The sequence below is a fragment of the Vanessa cardui genome, chromosome 5 (assembly GCF_905220365.1).
Source record: "Vanessa cardui chromosome 5, ilVanCard2.1, whole genome shotgun sequence".
In the NCBI taxonomy this organism is placed as follows: Eukaryota; Metazoa; Arthropoda; class Insecta; order Lepidoptera; family Nymphalidae; genus Vanessa; species Vanessa cardui.
Window position 1 is genome coordinate 184978 of NC_061127.1, and position 17807 is coordinate 202784.

The 17807-nt window shown below is 35.2% G+C and overlaps 1 protein-coding gene across 1 annotated transcript in view; it reads left to right on the forward strand.

Moving 5' to 3' along the window:
- Positions 1–17807, forward strand: part of LOC124530076 — a 267561-nt gene that overhangs the window by 165179 nt on the left and 84575 nt on the right. The window contains exon 5 of the mRNA XM_047104065.1: positions 6725–6865. Coding sequence (XP_046960021.1) covers positions 6725–6865 — 141 coding nt within the window. The remainder of the gene's footprint in view (positions 1–6724; positions 6866–17807) is intronic.

A 17807-nucleotide genomic window follows, 5' to 3' on the forward strand; every position in this document is an offset into this window, starting at 1 on the left:
TACATTTAAAAAATATATTTTTTATTTCTAAGATATCTTTAAAAAAGTCTATGACAGATGTACTGCAGATATGCTAAAAAATATCTACGGCTCTTCAGCTTTCCGATAAGGTATAATAACATAGGGTATTATTAGAATCCTTGGAAAAAATCTTTAAACAAAGACGCCCGAGTAACAAACGTTAAGCCGCTCGCAGCGCCTGTTGTCCTGCAATGAGTGCGAGCGGGACATTTTTCAATGTAAATAGGTACGAGAGGCATAGGTAAAAACTATTTTGTTGTTATTGTGTGTGCTTTTTGGTAATTCCTTAATTCCTTATTCAGTCGCTTACGCGATTCGTCCGTGGTAGATGCGATACATAGTGCTCTTGGTTTTTTACTCGATTTGGCTTGTTTTCTGGACTGTTTCTTCCTATTCGTGACTGTGCTTGTTAACTGGACCTTGATTTGTATTTCTGATTTGGAACTGTTGAAAATGACGACCTTTACAAATGAAGAATATGCTGATATTCTGATTTGTTATGGGTACTGCAACTGTGTATCTTCACGAGCACGTGAAGAATACATAGTACGTTATCCGTATCGCCGTATACCGGATATTAGTGTCTTTGACGGAGTTTATCGGCAAATTAGAGAGACTGGCTCTGTTTCAAGATGACGAACAGACGTAGGCAGACCACGAATTCATGACGACGACGAAGAGCAAGATGATGAGATAATTCGACGATTTCGACAGGATCCCACTACGTCAACTAATGTTGTTGCTCGAGGACTTCGACTCTCACAGTGGAAAATGTGGTTTACAGTGCATACTGCTGGTCTCTACCCCTACCACTTCACGCCAGTACATATCATCGAAGAAGGAGATCCTGCGAGGAGACTAGACTTCTGTAGATTTATGCTCAACGCAGATTTAGAAGATCCGTTGTTATTTAGAAGAATCTTGTGGACTGATGAGTCAAAATTCGACCAAGACGGGATAACTAATTATCATAACACACAAGTTAACAAACGTCACGAATAGGAAGAAACAGTCCAGAAAACAAGCCAAATCGAGTAAAAAACCAAGAGCACTATGTATCGCATCTACCACGGACGAATCGCGTAAGCAGACTGAATAAGGAATTAAGGAATTACCAAAAAGCACACACAATAACAACAAAATAGTTTTTACCTATGCCTCTCGTACCTATTTACATTGAAAAATGTCCCGCTCGCACTCATTGCAGGACAACAGGCGCTGCGAGCGGCTTAACGTTTGTTACTCGGGCGTCTTTGTTTAAAGATTTTTTCCAAGGATTCTAATAATACCCTATGTTATTATACCTTATCGGAAAGCTGAAGAGCCGTAGATATTTTTTAGCATATCTGCAGTACATCTGTCATAGACTTTTTTAAAGATATCTTAGAAATAAAAAATATATTTTTTAAATGTAATTATTTTTTTTTAACAATTGACAGTCTACTACGACTCATTTGGTATAGTTACTGGCAGTTTTGTAGCTTAAAATAATAAAGCAACTAATCTTCTACTCAAAAATAGCAAAAAGAATACAAAATTGGGACACAAAACAAAAATAAAGGGGCAGTCGTCAAAAAATCTGTCATTTTTATAAAATAAATTCAAATGCCAATAACTTGAGAAGGGTTAGGTTTAGGATATGGGGTTCCATAGTCAAATCGGTTAGGAATGATGGAATCTATCCTCTCTTAAAGGATTTCGGTCGACTTAACCTGTAACCCTGTATATTTTTTATGCTTTTTTTTGACATGTTTAACAAGTATCGTTTTATTTCAAATTATTTACACAAAAACCTTAATAAATTATATACCTAAACATTCCATATGAATCCCTCTATTTGCGAAAACCTCATGAAAATCCGTTTAGCGGTTTTGGATTTTATCGCGAACATGCAGACAGACACGGGACACGGGACACGGGGGACTTTGTTTTGTAATACGTAGTGACATAACTTTATATTTCTTTTATGAATTTTAAATCTTAACTTCATCATCTTAACCCCTTTTTTGTCCACTGCTGGACATAGGCCTCTCCAAGTGCACGCCACTGTGGTCTTTCTCCGGCTACTCGCATCCAATCTTAACTTGTTGACCCCAAATTGTGGAATAAAAGTGGAAAGTTTGTGTGTAGTCCGCGCAATGTCGGAATGCGGTGGAACTTTGGCAAAGTATATCGGAAATGACAGATATGGAGCAAAGGAGCGTTAGCAAAGAGTCTGAATAACTATCGGATTTAGCCAAAGCCAGAACGGGGGACATAATGTTATAGCTAGTTTTATTCCAGAACGGGGGACTTGTTTTGCGCGGATAATGTAAGTGTAGATTGGTATGCTTGTGTGTATGATTAACTGCTAGAATCGTTAAACGTTATTGATATTTAACAATATATCCTCTCTTATTATTAATCCAAACACTAGAATTATCTTGATAGTAGAAATATTTAAAATTATGCCAATATATTATACCATACACCAAAATTTTGCGAGCATCGACGGTTTCCCTACCTCTACCTGGAGGATCCCGGGTGTCTCGGTTCCAAAAAGTCACATTTCGATCGCACGCGCATTATATTCGTTACGACTCACTTACTATCCATAGTGAAAATAGAGTTAAAGATAAAGTTTATTTCTCTAAAACTATTATTTGTCGTATTTTACATTCTGGTAGCATGTTCAAATCGGCTTTAATTTTTTCTTTTTAACTTTAAGATTAGTGTAAATGAACACACATAATAAAGTGGTAAATTACTAAAGCGTTAAACAAGGCTGGTGAATAGACGATAATATTTTGATGTTAGGTGTAGTATTCTACAACATAAAGTATCGTTTCTAACATAAACACGTGCTGCATTATTTAGTGCCGACACGAACATATTAAGAATAAGGTCAGGCTACATGCGCCAATAAAGGGGGTGTTATCTAAATCTGTTGCTGCTAAGTTCAATATGTGCAGCTCACACGGTGACCCAGGGTTTTATATACACTGATTTATTTATAAATTGAATATTGTCTTTCAAAATAGACGTACAATTATTTAAATCGAAATAAAGAAACTAAAAACCATGTCGCACAAACTTTTGAAATGAGTAGGATGATATATTTTATTATTTATACATTGTTACACACACACACACACACACACACACGCGCGCGCACAAACACACGCATTAACACACAAAAAAATAAAGAAACATATAAGAGTTGCACAGCAAATAATATTTGAGAAAAAATACTGAAAACTTATTTTGTCTCTGTTAGAAGTGGAATTGTTCGTAATGTTAAATAACATACTTTTAACAATTAGCAGATGACGATGACTGAAAAATAAAGATAATAGAATAATGTGCATAAAATATATTGACTTTTTAACGAAGTCCATTTACTCGTAGGTGACTAGGATAACTCGGAGATATACAGGATCAATTGGGCAACACAGAATACAGAAATGAGAGAATATTTCGTTTAATCAGAAAATGTAGGTGGTGGCATTTTTCGCTTACAGGAAATGTTTATGATCTTATATAATATCTTATCACGAGTTCTCGATCGAATTAAGTTAGCTCGCATCTGCCCAATTAAAATTAAGTAAGACGACATTTACGAAACTAACTGAAATACTTTTGCGATTTTAATAATTCGAATGGTTTTCTACTACTTTAAGACGAAAATTAAAATCAAGATGAGTATAATTTTATTGATAGGTCTTGACTCTTTTCTTTTTTTGGAGCAACTACAAAAATGTAATGTATTTAACTAAAGATAATTATTAACTACTCTTCATTAATCTCCTCCCGCAGTCTCCTTCTCAAAATCACAATTAACTTTATTCAAGTGGGCTTTTACAAGCACTTTTGAATCGTCATTTAACAATTAAGTGAAGCTACCGCTCCTATATACGTGTTATTTGTGGTTACATCAGAATGTATAAAACATATTTAAGTGATATTATGTAGAAATTTATTTGCAAGCAGAGATACTAGGCTTTTCGAAGTTAATGAAGAAAGTTGAACATTCGAGTATTCGTTCAAGTTTTGTAATAAGGGATCGCGTAGGGAGTGTGTTCGGATCATTAATATGATCTGAGCGAGCCCACGTGGTCGTGACAGCCTCAAATTGGAACGCTAATGTAATTGAGTTTTGAGCGCCGTAATGATATTATAAATATTAATGTTAAATCATCGCGACGAATTCTATTTCAAACGTCGTGGGCGGAGTTTCGGTGGATGGATTATTAAATTTAGAACGGCTGGCAAGTAAATGGTTGTACTGCGTGTTAAAGTAAGTGTTCAACTTCGCTCGCGGACACCAGCTCTGAGAAAATTACAATCCACTTACTGTTAATGAATCACCAATCAGGAGATATCAGATGTTTGGTCTCTTGTGCTCTAATAGACTCCTTCGTAAAATATTAAGTTATTATATGTACATCACTATTTTTGTATATACTGCAAATGTCGCGAGGCGACTTAATAGCAAAATCTGCTAAAATAGTAAAGGCATTTCTTAATCAAGTAAGGCTCAGTATGCGCCTGAGGATTATATGTGCAGTGTTAAAACTTTCCTCGGAAAATACGTAAAGCCGCTAGTTCCTTGTTTGAACTGTAGTATCTCCAGTCGTTTTGGATTGCCGTAAACGAATTATAAGAGTAAGTTCAGAGCAGCGGAAAGCCATGCCTTGCCAAATATATTATCTTCCATTTTAAAGAAAACAAATTCAAAGACGAATGAAGAGCTAGTTCTAGTCTATTTCTTTTATTGTAACGACGAGCACCACTCCGCAAAATATCAGTTTCAGTAACTCAGATTTTCACACACCATATGAAGAATCAAATGAAACACTAGAAATGTTATTTGTCTTGTTCGTTCCAGGTTTGAAGGTGAAGTGAACTTCGGCATTTGATAGTGTCTTCTAATTGTGTAACTTATATTGATGTAGGGCTATTTATAAGAATAAGATGAAGGAATAATTAAAACCGGATACATTTTGGACGAAATTACGCGGACAGTACGTGGGTGTCATAAAAATTAAACACTGAAAAAAGTCATTGTATTTTCAGCAAAAGAATTTACAAATCATCTCAAAAAGTTACTAAATACTGAACAGTGAACTGGTCCTAGACAGTTACGAGTACTGCCTTTCTCAATGTTCACTGGTCAGCTGAATCCAGGCTTTGTGACATTTTATGACGATTGATACGAATTAATATGTATATTATAATACATCACACAAATACGAAATTTTACAAAAAGATCGTGTATAAGAGATACGTTTAAGTAAATATCGTACATAGTTTTTATCCATGTATTAATATAATAATACGAAGGTATTAATAACGATGATCGCACATAACGCATCAAAGAGAATAATAATGGCATCACTTTAGCTTATAATTTACTCTGAACCACTTGGTGTAAATTTATTCATTACTCGCGTAACGCGTCGAAGAGCACTCCTTTGTAAAATGAGTTTTATGATAACATTATTTTATAGTTAACGTTAATAGTGTGCAAAGAGTGCATTGTTCCCGGCACTATTGTCCGCTGGGGAGTGTTTTTGTGAGACTGTGTGCGAAGTCAACTTAATTTACACGCGCTGTTATTGTTATAATTTACTCATTTTCATAACACGTAATTTAGTATCACTTCAAATTAAGATGTCTATATGTCGCAGCATCAGATAATTAAGTATAATAGTACGACACAACTTATGTTGCATCGGCAAATTCAATACAACCGAATACTGGAAATTTATACAACCAATAGAAATGGTTCTCTATCGCGCCATTCGACGCTATTTGTCGCTATAGATTCGCACGTCTGTTCAACCCGAGAAAGTAAGTGCATGTAAATCGACGTGACGAGGAATATATTAGGTCACAATATGTATATCATTTCATGTACAAGTTATTACGTTTATGTAAAGATCATATTCACATAAGAAATAAATATTGATAATTTGGGATAGCGCACTTAATTCGGATGTGATCGGTTTTACTAATTTTGCCGATGCGACATCTAAGTTGTGTCGTACTACACTTTGATTGTAATCACTTCGTTCACAGATTTGATTCTGGATGGCCAGTGAGGTCAAACTTTTTGTCATGTTAAAAAAATGGAATGTTAACTGTCAAGAAAGATATGATATATGGTATCGCGGCCTATAAAATATTGTAAAAATCAATTTATAATAATCCAGCCATAGATTTGTTGTATTAGTTCGTAATATGATATGACTGATATAACGAAGATGACCACGAACCGAACAATCTTGCACGCTTCATGTTATACACAAGGCTATATTATTATAATAGGGAGAATTATAAAAATTAGATATATTTCAGTTACGGTTGAAAGATGCACAAATACAAATATAAGGTACATAAAAGAGCGCTTGCAACACGGTACAAGTGGCACCTGTGAAATATCGGAAACATTTCATCTCTTCTCACTCGAATTTGACCTTTAAATTTGTTCCTAACTTTGGAATTTGAAACATTTTGAAGAATCAAGATCACAGTCTCCAGTAACCCAAAGCTATGACAGTTTATAATATTTAATAAATTAAGTAAAATATTTTTTATCCGACAGAACGCTCGTCAGAAATCTAAATTGATAATCTGTTAAAGTACATCCCCATACTTTGTAAGTTTAACTGGAATCGAAAGTAATGGAATCTTAGTTACAAATTTAAATGTCTTTTTGCAGAGTTCCTACACCGCGTGGCTCGGTGTCGAGTGCAGGCGGGAGCAGCACGGGATCTCGCCTGGCAAGACTGCTCACTCAGGGCGTGCGCGGCACTGCGGAGGAAACTGGCGCTGATACACCTCGCCGACTCAGCTGGGAGAGGTATCGTAATAATATCAGAGACTTAGGCCAATGAACACATCCTATCCTTTGAAATAAACAGTTTAATATTCTTCCTAATAAATAATCAGTAGTTATTTCGTAGCCTATATTGCGTTGCGTGCTGTAATAAAACATTGATATAAATTTATTAATAATAATGATTACTGCGTCATTATTTATTTTATATGTATGAATATAATTAGTCGGACTTTTTGTTATCAACTGATGTTAAAAATACTGGCTCTGTACTGCTGTAATCCAGTAATCCAGTTTGGTGGATCACTGTGATTATGTTGGCTTTGTATTTCTTAAATATCATATATCCATGGTCAGAGTGAAGTACTAGCAATCTTCGTCGTATGTATTTTTTCACTATTTCAGTGGCTAGCGAGTGTGGTTTATTATTTTACTTAAATATGATAAGTCTGTTCTTACTCAAGTTGCTTTGTTCACTCATAAATTATGATAACGATCACAAAATTAAAGGAAATGAGCTCGAGGTTACGCCGTACATAGAAACTCGTAGCGATATCATGAGTAAATTTGCCCAAAATTCAGATAATCGCTACACAATGTTAGCAGGGACTGTTTGATACAATATTTTAATACAATTGAATGAGATACATCGGGCTGTTCATTGGTAACTTTTAATGAATGCCTGTTAGCGTGTGTTCAGACACACATCACCCAATCCTCACTCGGCGGCGCCAGATGTTCCAACAGAGGAGACGTAACTGATCCAACTCCCTGGTTAGTTTACTGTTTGAACATAATTTCAGTGATTGTGTTGTTGACATATTCGCTGTTTAAAGTGAACTAGCTCACTGACTTCATTCGTAACTAGTGCTCGCCCGCGGCTTCGCACGCGTGTTTGTGTGGTTATTGTCATGTATCAGGCAAAAAAACAAAAAGTAGCCTTTATCCAAGTTCAAGAGTTCAAATTTGCTTCGTACCAAATTTCATCAAATTAGATTCAGTGGTCTCTTTATTTTTTGGAAGTCTGATGAGCTAGCGTGCAATCTGATGATGAATGATACTTTGTCTATACACACTGGTATTGTAAAAAGAGTTACTCCTTGCATCATTAATTCAACATAGTGACCACGGCAACAGCTTATGCATTTAAGATACAACGTTATGGTTATTTGAGGGATAAGTGAGTCGGTGCCGGACAATTTAATAAGAGCCACAAAATATCCTTAGAACCTGAATAGCGAATCAGGGGTTCTTCTCTGAATACTGTAACTAAATACAATTTTTTTGACATTCAAATGCCTATGTAAGAGATAATAATACCTTATATAGTTAATTACTTAAAATTCCGCAGACAACACGTACTAACTAACTATTCATCGTTTGCTGCGGATAACTATTTCCCGGAGTCTCCTATTATCCCGCGGCGTAACGAATAACAATTGGAACGCGTAATTTGAATCCCGGGTGTCGCGTTCGATCGCGGCGCGAAAGTACCGCTTCTAAATTTTAAACGAGCTATTTTTTTTTCTCGTTAAAACCAGTTAACGTATTCCATTTTCGAACTGCGATAACTTTTTTTTTTACGCCGTTGCAACTTCTGTAATCGAATATCCGATGACGGCACACCTACAATGTTTCAAGTAAAGGGATACGCCTTTTTGTTCGCAGACATTATTTCTAATTAATATAGTAGGTATTGAATACGTTGTAACCGGATATTTTGCACCGGGGTCGCCTTACAGTTTCAATAAAGCACGTATCCGTAATCAAGTTGTTTATCCGGATTCTATAAGTTTCGTCTCTTGACACAATGGGGTCGTGGCTACTGGAAATATATCGCGCCATTTATCTTAGACGCGTGAAAACGTACAACGATAACATTAATGAAGTATGCGAGGAGACTTCTCCTTTGAGACTGCGGCGTTGAATTGATAATATTGATAAAGGTCGAGTTGCAATCATAAAAGCGCTCTAGTTGAATCAGAAATATGCAATAATTGATTTCAATAAAATTCTGCACTGATAGGTGTTCGTGAGAGCTGAGATGGCCCAGTGGTTAGAACGCGTGCATCTTAACCGATGATTGCGGCATCCCAGGAAGGCACCGCTATATATATATATATATATATATATATATATATATATGTGCTTAATTTGTGTTTATTATTCATCTCGTGCTCGGCGGTGAAGGAAAACATCGTGAGGAAACCTGTATGTGTCAAATTTTATCGAAATTCTGCCACATGTACATTTCACCAACCCGCATTGGAACAGCTTGGTGGAATATGTTCAAAACTCTTTCCTTAATGGAAGTGGAGGCCTTATCTCAGCAGTGGGAAATTTACAGGCTGTTACTTTACTTTACATATAATATTATTCTTATTACGACATCTCATACACAGATTATACATTCGTCGTTCCGTAAGAGCCCGGCGCATTCACTTACTTGAAAGTTTCTTAAACTGAATTCACTATGCAGATCATAAATGTCTGTTCCCTCTTTATACTTGACAGTTTATAATAAAATTGTACTTTAACTTGCGAATAATAATTCTTTGCCAAGGTCTGTCTTAGTCTAAGAAAATTCAATCGAAATTTTAGTTTTATGACATTAGGTGCTAATGTGTTGAACAAAAATTTGGAAAGCGTATCCTTATTTAGATAATTTAAACGAATCAGCGAAATAACTACACTTATGTAGGTAAGTTATAACGTTACTTTCAAAAGTGTTTCCGTATAAAGTTCTAATCAAATTATTATCACTCTGGAAGAAAACAAAATTTAAAGTCGCTGCGAAAACTATCGAAAGCCTTCCGTCGAGTAAACCCACTATCCTCCTAAACTGATTTTCGGAGCACATTAGCTCGAAGTTCTCTTCGAGCAAAATATTTTCGTGCAAAGCTTTCACTTGCGATCTGAGTCCAATGCAGAATTCCGCATTACGTGGATTAAGATTTCTTAATGTCATTATAAAGGATCTTTAGATTAAGTTTACGGCAAGGAGTATTTGTACTCATTATTTTGGTACGGCAAAATGCCTTTATATATCCAGGAAGAAAGTTGGTTTGTAATGGCTCGGATAGAATATCATAATAGGTATGTTCTGTGGCTTAAAGACCATCAACGTGTAAACAGATAAATTTATAGGAATGGAATATAAAAATTATCTTTAACTGGTAAGTCAGAGCTACGATGTAATGTTTTTAAATTACTTCATCGTATTGAAACTATTTAAAGTAATAAATTGTATTCATTTTCTGCAATTTGGATTGACTTTTATTATTGGTATTGATTGAAATAAATACAATAAATAAATTAATGTACAAATTTGTGGGTGAAACCGAATCGTACCTATGCCGTGTTCTTTTGCGTCATAAAGCTCTCTCTTCGTTCTTCTCTTCTCCTGCAAGGGAGATCCCCCTGAGTATGTCTATCTTTCTCTGTGTGAGTGATAAATTTCAGTGTCATACCCTGCCAGGAATCTCGTAACTATCACGTTGTAATTATAAGAATATAATGTTCGCCCGCCTCCTAAGTTAAATTTTAGGTCGAATTTATGCCTCTCAGGGATGTATGAATACTTAATACTACGCCAAATTAATGAGATGACGTAAACATTAAACTTATATTAGCATAATATTAATATACAACGATGGGAACCTCAAACGTCTTAAAATACCCTCAAAGTACAAACTTCAGTCAACTACTTAGAAACGCAACCTCGTAACTGACTGTTTAAATACACAGAGGATGCTTATAACAATTGAAACTTTACTGTAAACACATTTCATTAACTTATCTGTTAGCTGTTTAGCGCACTAGAATATTATTCGCAGAGGACCTGCAGAGTGCCCATGAAAAAAGGTATTTGTTCTTGATAAACATGCTCATAATAATATCATATAGTTACACTATCTTGGTAATCTTGCAGCTGGAAATACTTCTTTTGAAGAAAGATTTTGCATCGCGGGATTCAATACGTGGTGACATTCATCTATTTTTCGCTGTTTTCCCTTACCAAGGAGCACAAAATAAATTATAAACACAAAAAATCGCATGTGCCAGTTACTATATAAAATCAACTATTTTAATAATTAAGACTTGTCTCGCTTTTTCAATTAGTTAAATTATTTTGACGCAACAATTCATTCCCAAAAAATGATTATTTGTATAGAATACATAATAACAGACGCGTCACACTCATCACCTGAAATTTAAAAAATATTTAGGAAACCTTGTAACGGATATTATTAACTTATTTGGCAACTCATGTAATTTGAAGTAATTTGTTCGTCCAAATTTAAATGGAGCAAAGTCACTCACGCAGCTGATCCATCAACGCCTTGGTAAAAAGGTTTTCAGTCAAGATACGTTCCATTTATTAACACTAAATAGGAATCTATGTCGTTATCCCTTAAGCTAACGACCTTGGAATCATTCAGGCTGTCTTGGCAGATAAAAACATTTGTTATCTTAATGTTTCCTTTCACCGGTGGCTTGTGCGCCTTTAAGAAAAGGTATTCATTTTACCGCTTAAGCTTGTACTGAACTTGAATGAAATAGAATAATTATAACTGTAAGAAATATACTATCTTAGATTTCATTGTGGTATAAAAATTATAGCGGTGGTACTACACTGATATAAATAACAGCTGAACGTGACTTACCATTAGGTGCTTGATTTTATCGCTATAATTGTATCAAGTGGCTTCATCTTGGTACCACAAATAGTCTGCAACGACCAGAGTTTAAGTGTCTATCGGTAGTCGGGACTGAAATTTGTAACCTTCGGTCCCGACAACCGGTAGATGGTCACCAGCTGCATCAGACGCTTGAATCCGATCAGATTCGAGCCATGCATGAATAAATAACATAAATATTAATGAACGGTGATGAATACTTCATTCGTATTTGAGAAATAAAAAAGGTCTACGAAATAACTTGAGTCCTTCTTAATTACTTATTTTCTTATTGCCTAGTGTTGAGGATAACGTGATGTGTAATTAAGGAATGAATTCGAAAAGACACAAGATTTGAACCCAAACCCCTAGACGCCTTTAATTGCCAATTAAGCACTGTGTTCAATTAGCTGCCGAAGCGTAACTCTTGATTGACCTAACAATTATAGATGGTATCGGGATATTCTAGAAATAAATAGATTCACAAACTAGGATTAGTATTTCTGTTTTAATGTGTCCTATTCTAATATATTAAAAAATCTAAACACTTTTTATTTTCGTAGTATCATATAATGACTTTTGAGTTCCGGAGTTACGAAATGTAATGAAAAGTTTTCTTTATGGACATATACTTATGGTGCAAATTTGTGTGCAAACACGAGTACACTTTTGATCCCTTGCTTTCATTATTTGATGAAAGGACAGATCTGATAAAACTCGAAATAGTTCGGAAGCAAAACCTTAACATGCTCTCCGAGGGACGCGAGGACGTGGTCACTGCTAGTCAGATTGTGGACAAGAATTAGAATTTCTCATGAGAAAAACCTACTTTTATTTACTGACTAGTATATGGGTTTGACCCGGGATCTCGGGACTTCTCCATCATCAATGCTATTTAGATCTTCAGTAAACAGATAAATTCCATTCTTCTCGATGAGAAATTTTGTCGACTCAAGTATAAATTTTTATAATGTTTATAACCTCTATTTTCCTGCAGCATTTTAGAGCACTTTCATAGAATCCACAACGATTTATCGTCGGAATTGCAGATAAAATGGAAAAACAGATACGTATGAAAAATATATTTTTAAATCAAATAGCTATTTATTCTCTCATGTTACTGCGCTATTGCTGCATGTGGATATAGCATCTGGATCAAGGTTTTAAAACTGTGGGTTGGGCTATTTCACTAGCCCATAATTGAACGGCTCGACGTAAAGTTAATTTATCTTTACTAGTATTATAAATGTGAAAGTAACTCTGTCTGTCTGTCTGTCGTTCTTTCACTATCAAACCATTGAACCGAATTTCATTAAATTTGGTATGAAGCAAAATTCAAATTCCAAGGAAGCACATAGGCTACTTTTTTGACCTAACAACAACTAGTTTTAGTAGGTATATACAAAAAAAAAACCTTTGTTTCGTTGTATGTTTTATGCGAAAACTCAAAAGCATGTCAAATCTTTGTTCATATTCCATTTTATCGGCAGTTTGAACATACGAGTATATTTATAAGAAGGCACCTTTATTATTTTTGATGATGCTCGTACCACCACAACATTTAATTGGTTTTTACATAAAGGTAAAAATAGTTTTAACTTAATTGATTTTAACGTTAACATTTGAGGTGTCAGCGTTACAGCATCTGCTAGAATAAAAATATTAAGTCAGTAAAAGGAAAGGTACCATCCCAATCACGAACACTAAAATTTTATGTTATCAACAAAGCGCGTGATCATTAATTTGGCCGTTGACGATTTTTTAGTAGCTCAGGCTTGACAAGCGTATCATCCAATTTGTAGTTCCGTTTCACGCTTACAAATTATTGGACCGTGTGATGCAGCATTTGATTCTGGATGCAGATATAGATCACCGCTAAGCCCGGAAATACAGCTGTGTGAGCCGTATTTCCGACTACAAAGGTGCAGCCAGGCTTCTATTTTAGTCTCATTAGTTTGGCGCCCTGGTCTCGTCTAATAACGTTATCTAGTACGGTACTTTACAATCATGAAATAATGATCAACCTCAGGATTGGTTTAAACCTACATCTTCAGTCCAGTATTTATTTATGTCAAACGAATCGAGTCAACTAAATAGAGATTATAATATTAATGATTCTCAAGCGAACAAACCCGAATTCTCGATGTCAAGTTTCTAACTTTTAAATTTAACTTAGCGTCGGAAGTTTCTCCCGGAGCGTGTATAATGAAAGAGCCCCTTAGCCGTGGGCTGTCTAAATTCATCTCGAAGCATCTTCTACGTGATACGTGCAAGTCTTACTTAGAAATCGTAGCGCTAGACTTCTACTTCGTGATTTGATAAAATTTGCAAACCAAATGCCCTCTTATTTAAATATTATGTATTACTGGGTTACAGACATGTTTGATAAATGAGTGAGCCAGGGTTTATTTCCGTGTTAAACGTTAAACGTAGAAAGGTGTTTTCATTTAATTTTTGGTTTATTTAAATTCTTAGCATTGCCAAAATTGACAATTAGGATTCTATTAATAAATAGTCCCGTTTTTGGACTAAAAATGAAAAGTTGAAACAATATTATACGTTAAAAGTGCAAGATTTCAAAAGGTATTTTATTGGCACCTGTGATTTATTTACCTTAAGCTTAGAACGTGACTGAACTAATAAACCCTGAATCACATTTACGAGCATCAATTTTAATTTAGCTGGATGGTTTCGAACACCCTTAAAGCCTTCGTAAGAAAAGGTTGCGATAGGTGGCCATCGCAATTTTACAGCTAAAGGATGCTATAGATTTTTGTGCCTTGTCTATCGACACTCGTAACTATTTTACATAGCATAATCATTCTCCAGCTTTAGACCTGCGATGTTGATTTGAATAATAAATAAAAGACATTTGGTAAACAAAAGCCTATATCATTACGCGCCGAGGCGTCTCATTTACAACTCTCAAGGTTGTTTGTTTACAATACGAAAGATTTGAATTCGGATCAAACTTCAGTAGTCGTGCCTCAAATTTACGATAAAAATATTTTATTATGAAAATATAAAATGAAAAATGCTGTATTTTTATTTTTTCTAGATATTTGTTATAGCGCAGAAGTTAACGGCCGGTGGTGACCTCTCATCACTGCACTAACAGGTGGTATGTCTGCCTGCTTAAAAAAAAGAACTAACAATATAAAAAAGTTTGTATATAAGTATGCAAAATATAAAGCTACAACTCTCTAGCGCTACATAAAACAAATCCAATGCGAGATCCGAGGTCCGTTCGGGGTTTGCTTGTCACATATAAATGTATAAAGTTTTGCCAACCGATCATCATATGGCCAACGCCAGAGGTTTTAACTTTCGAATTGAATACTATGGACCTCAGTCATTAGTCTCCCGATTAAAATTATTCTCCAGAAGGGTTTAATGAGAAGTAGATTCTCTGTATTCGCAAACCTTTATTTCAATGCTTTGTGACAAGATTGATAGATTTATGTAGAAAAAGCAAAGAAATGTAATGACGCCAAAGGATTTTACTATCGTATCGTAACTTATTCGAGGCCATTCTAGAATACAAGTAATCTCGTTTGACACACGAACGAAAAAAGAACAAAAATCTATATAGCCAGTAAACATTATTAAAGACCTATTTATTGACATAGTCATTTTGTAAGACCCAATGCCTTATGACATTGTTTATATTAAGACAGCTCTAATAAAGATTATATTTAATTTGTTAAGACATTACAAAGCCTTAATGCCATATTACGTCTCTGCAGAGCTATTCCGTAAGAACAAATTTGAAGCTCCTCGTGAAAGACGCTCATGATATGAAAAAATGATTGATACGCGCCATGTACTGAAAGAACATTGCCGTGATACAGAATTACAGACATTGCACGGTCGCGATATGGCGATGTATACCGGTCTATCGAAGTTTGAAGTTAGTTCGTATAATCAAACCTTCGTTTTTATAATAAAATTACAATATTTGACTTCAAATGCAAAGTCCAAATAAATAATAATAAAAACAATAACAAAATATACCACATTGCTTTTTTACATGCATATAATCGACTTCCAACCCTTTTTTAGTTTTATATATACACATTCTGCCTTCCGGTTTTTTCCGTGATCCATATTCCGAACCTTATAGATTAAATTGAAATATTCAAGGAAGAAAGTAGTTTTGGTGAGTAACGAAAAGCATAGAAAAGGAACAGGCAAAACTACATTAGCTCTAAAAAAGCTCTCGCCCGGGCACTTTCAATATGACCTTTGGAATAATAAATATAATATAAAAGTTGCGGCGCCTCACTCCGTACCCAACAATAACTCTTGATATAATCAGAATAACTTTTTTTTTCTAATAAATCTAACACATGTTCGATATAACTTATTTTGACAGGTAAGTTTACAAGTACTATATAATTTCACTAAAAACCTTTTACATACGTAGTCACGTTCTATGCCTTAAACTTCACAGTTTCCGCATTGCATTCTTAAATTCTACCATAATACTTATTTTTTTGACATTACTCTTTGACTGATTTCGCCACTAAAGCCTTTTTCCAGGTCAATACACAAGTGCCCTCTGTATGCTAATCAAATCATAGAAATACAACACTATTTTATTTAAATAAACTTTACAAAAAAGTATATTTAAATTGTCAATGTTCCAACCCTAACACCATTTCGAAATCAATCAATCAAAGAAATCCTGACGCATTATCCGATGGGACGACAGAAAACAATAGTTTTCTATTGACTCTAGTTACATCCTCAACTTTATGAGCTAGTAAATAGGCAAACTAAAATACTTTCATAATGAGATAAACAAACACAAAATGTATGCAAAATGAATAATCAATCTCACGCTAAAAGCACAATCCAAAGACTGGTCCACATCGCAGAGAGTCGACCCAAATAGCCGAACGGAGACGAGTGTTGAGTTACGAGTTGCGAGTTCGTTCGCCAAAAACCTTTGTCTTTGTGCGAGATGGAGAGATGAATTAAAATCTTTCAATGCCAATGCCGAGAGGGAAATAGAAGAATGTTTTCATTCGAATTCGTGGCATTTTGAAATACTTTTTGCCGTCGAACCGTTTTTTAGCGATGGCGAAAAATTCCGAATGTTTTATCCGATACGTGCCGTTTGTCTCCAAATCAAAGAGAGCAATATAATATAAGCCTGCTCAAAAACAGCTAGACGCGTAAGACTTTATTATGATACCATTAGATAGCTTTAATGAGAAAGCGTACGATTTCATTTTATATTCCTTCTGTGAAAGAGATGGCCCAGTGGTTAGAACGCGTGCATCTTAACCGATTATTGTGGGTTCAAACCCAGGCAAGCATCACTGAATATTCATGTGCTTAATTTGTGTTTATAATTAACCTCGTGCTCGGCGGTGAAGGAAAATATCGTGAGGAAACCTGCATGTGTCTAATTTCATAAAAATTATGCCACATGTGTATTCCTCGAACCCGCATTGGAACAGCGTGGTGGAATATGTTCCAAACCTTCTCCTCAATGGGAGAGGAAGCCTCAGCCCAACTGTGGGAAATTTACAGGCTGTTGTTGTTGTTGTCTGTGAAAGTTAATAAAAATATAAGTTATGTATATCTTTACCGTTCCAGAAATAATTTGTAAAGTAAAAATGACATTCAATAACCAGCAGAGCAAATGAAAGTCCCCCCCCCCCCCTTTGAATATAAGAGGAATAAAATGGATCGGTAACCAACTGTTATCGGGTTTTGATTTTGTGATGTTATCTTTTGAACCGACCGTTTCATTCTATTAAGACATTGTGCTCAGTAAATACAAAAAATGTTAATGCTGTAGATCGTAGTGTTCTTGTTAAGTATGTCCGTCGTTAATGACTTTTACAAAAACTGTTCCTTTGGACAAAGTAACCCATTCATTCTTTCGTCTCGTGTGTTTTGTTGTGAATGTGCTGAATATTTTTAGTTCGCGGGATATATTTTAAGACAAATCATTGTAATCGAGTCCTCATGGGTTGTATTCGGAACTAATGGAGAGAAAACTGCTTAATTAATTATCGGCAGTAATGGTCTTCATATAATAAATTTTCTATTTAGTGGTAGTTGAGGTTTTGGTATTGCGTACAGTTAGTAAAAAAGTAACAGCCTGTAAATTCCCACTGCTGGGCTAAAGGCCTCCTCTCCCTTTAAGGAGAAGGTTTTGGAACATATTCCACCACGCTGTTCCAATGCAGGTTGGTGGAATACACATGTGGCAGAATTTCTATGAAATTTGTCACATGCAGGTTTCCTCACGATGTTTTCCTTCACCGCTG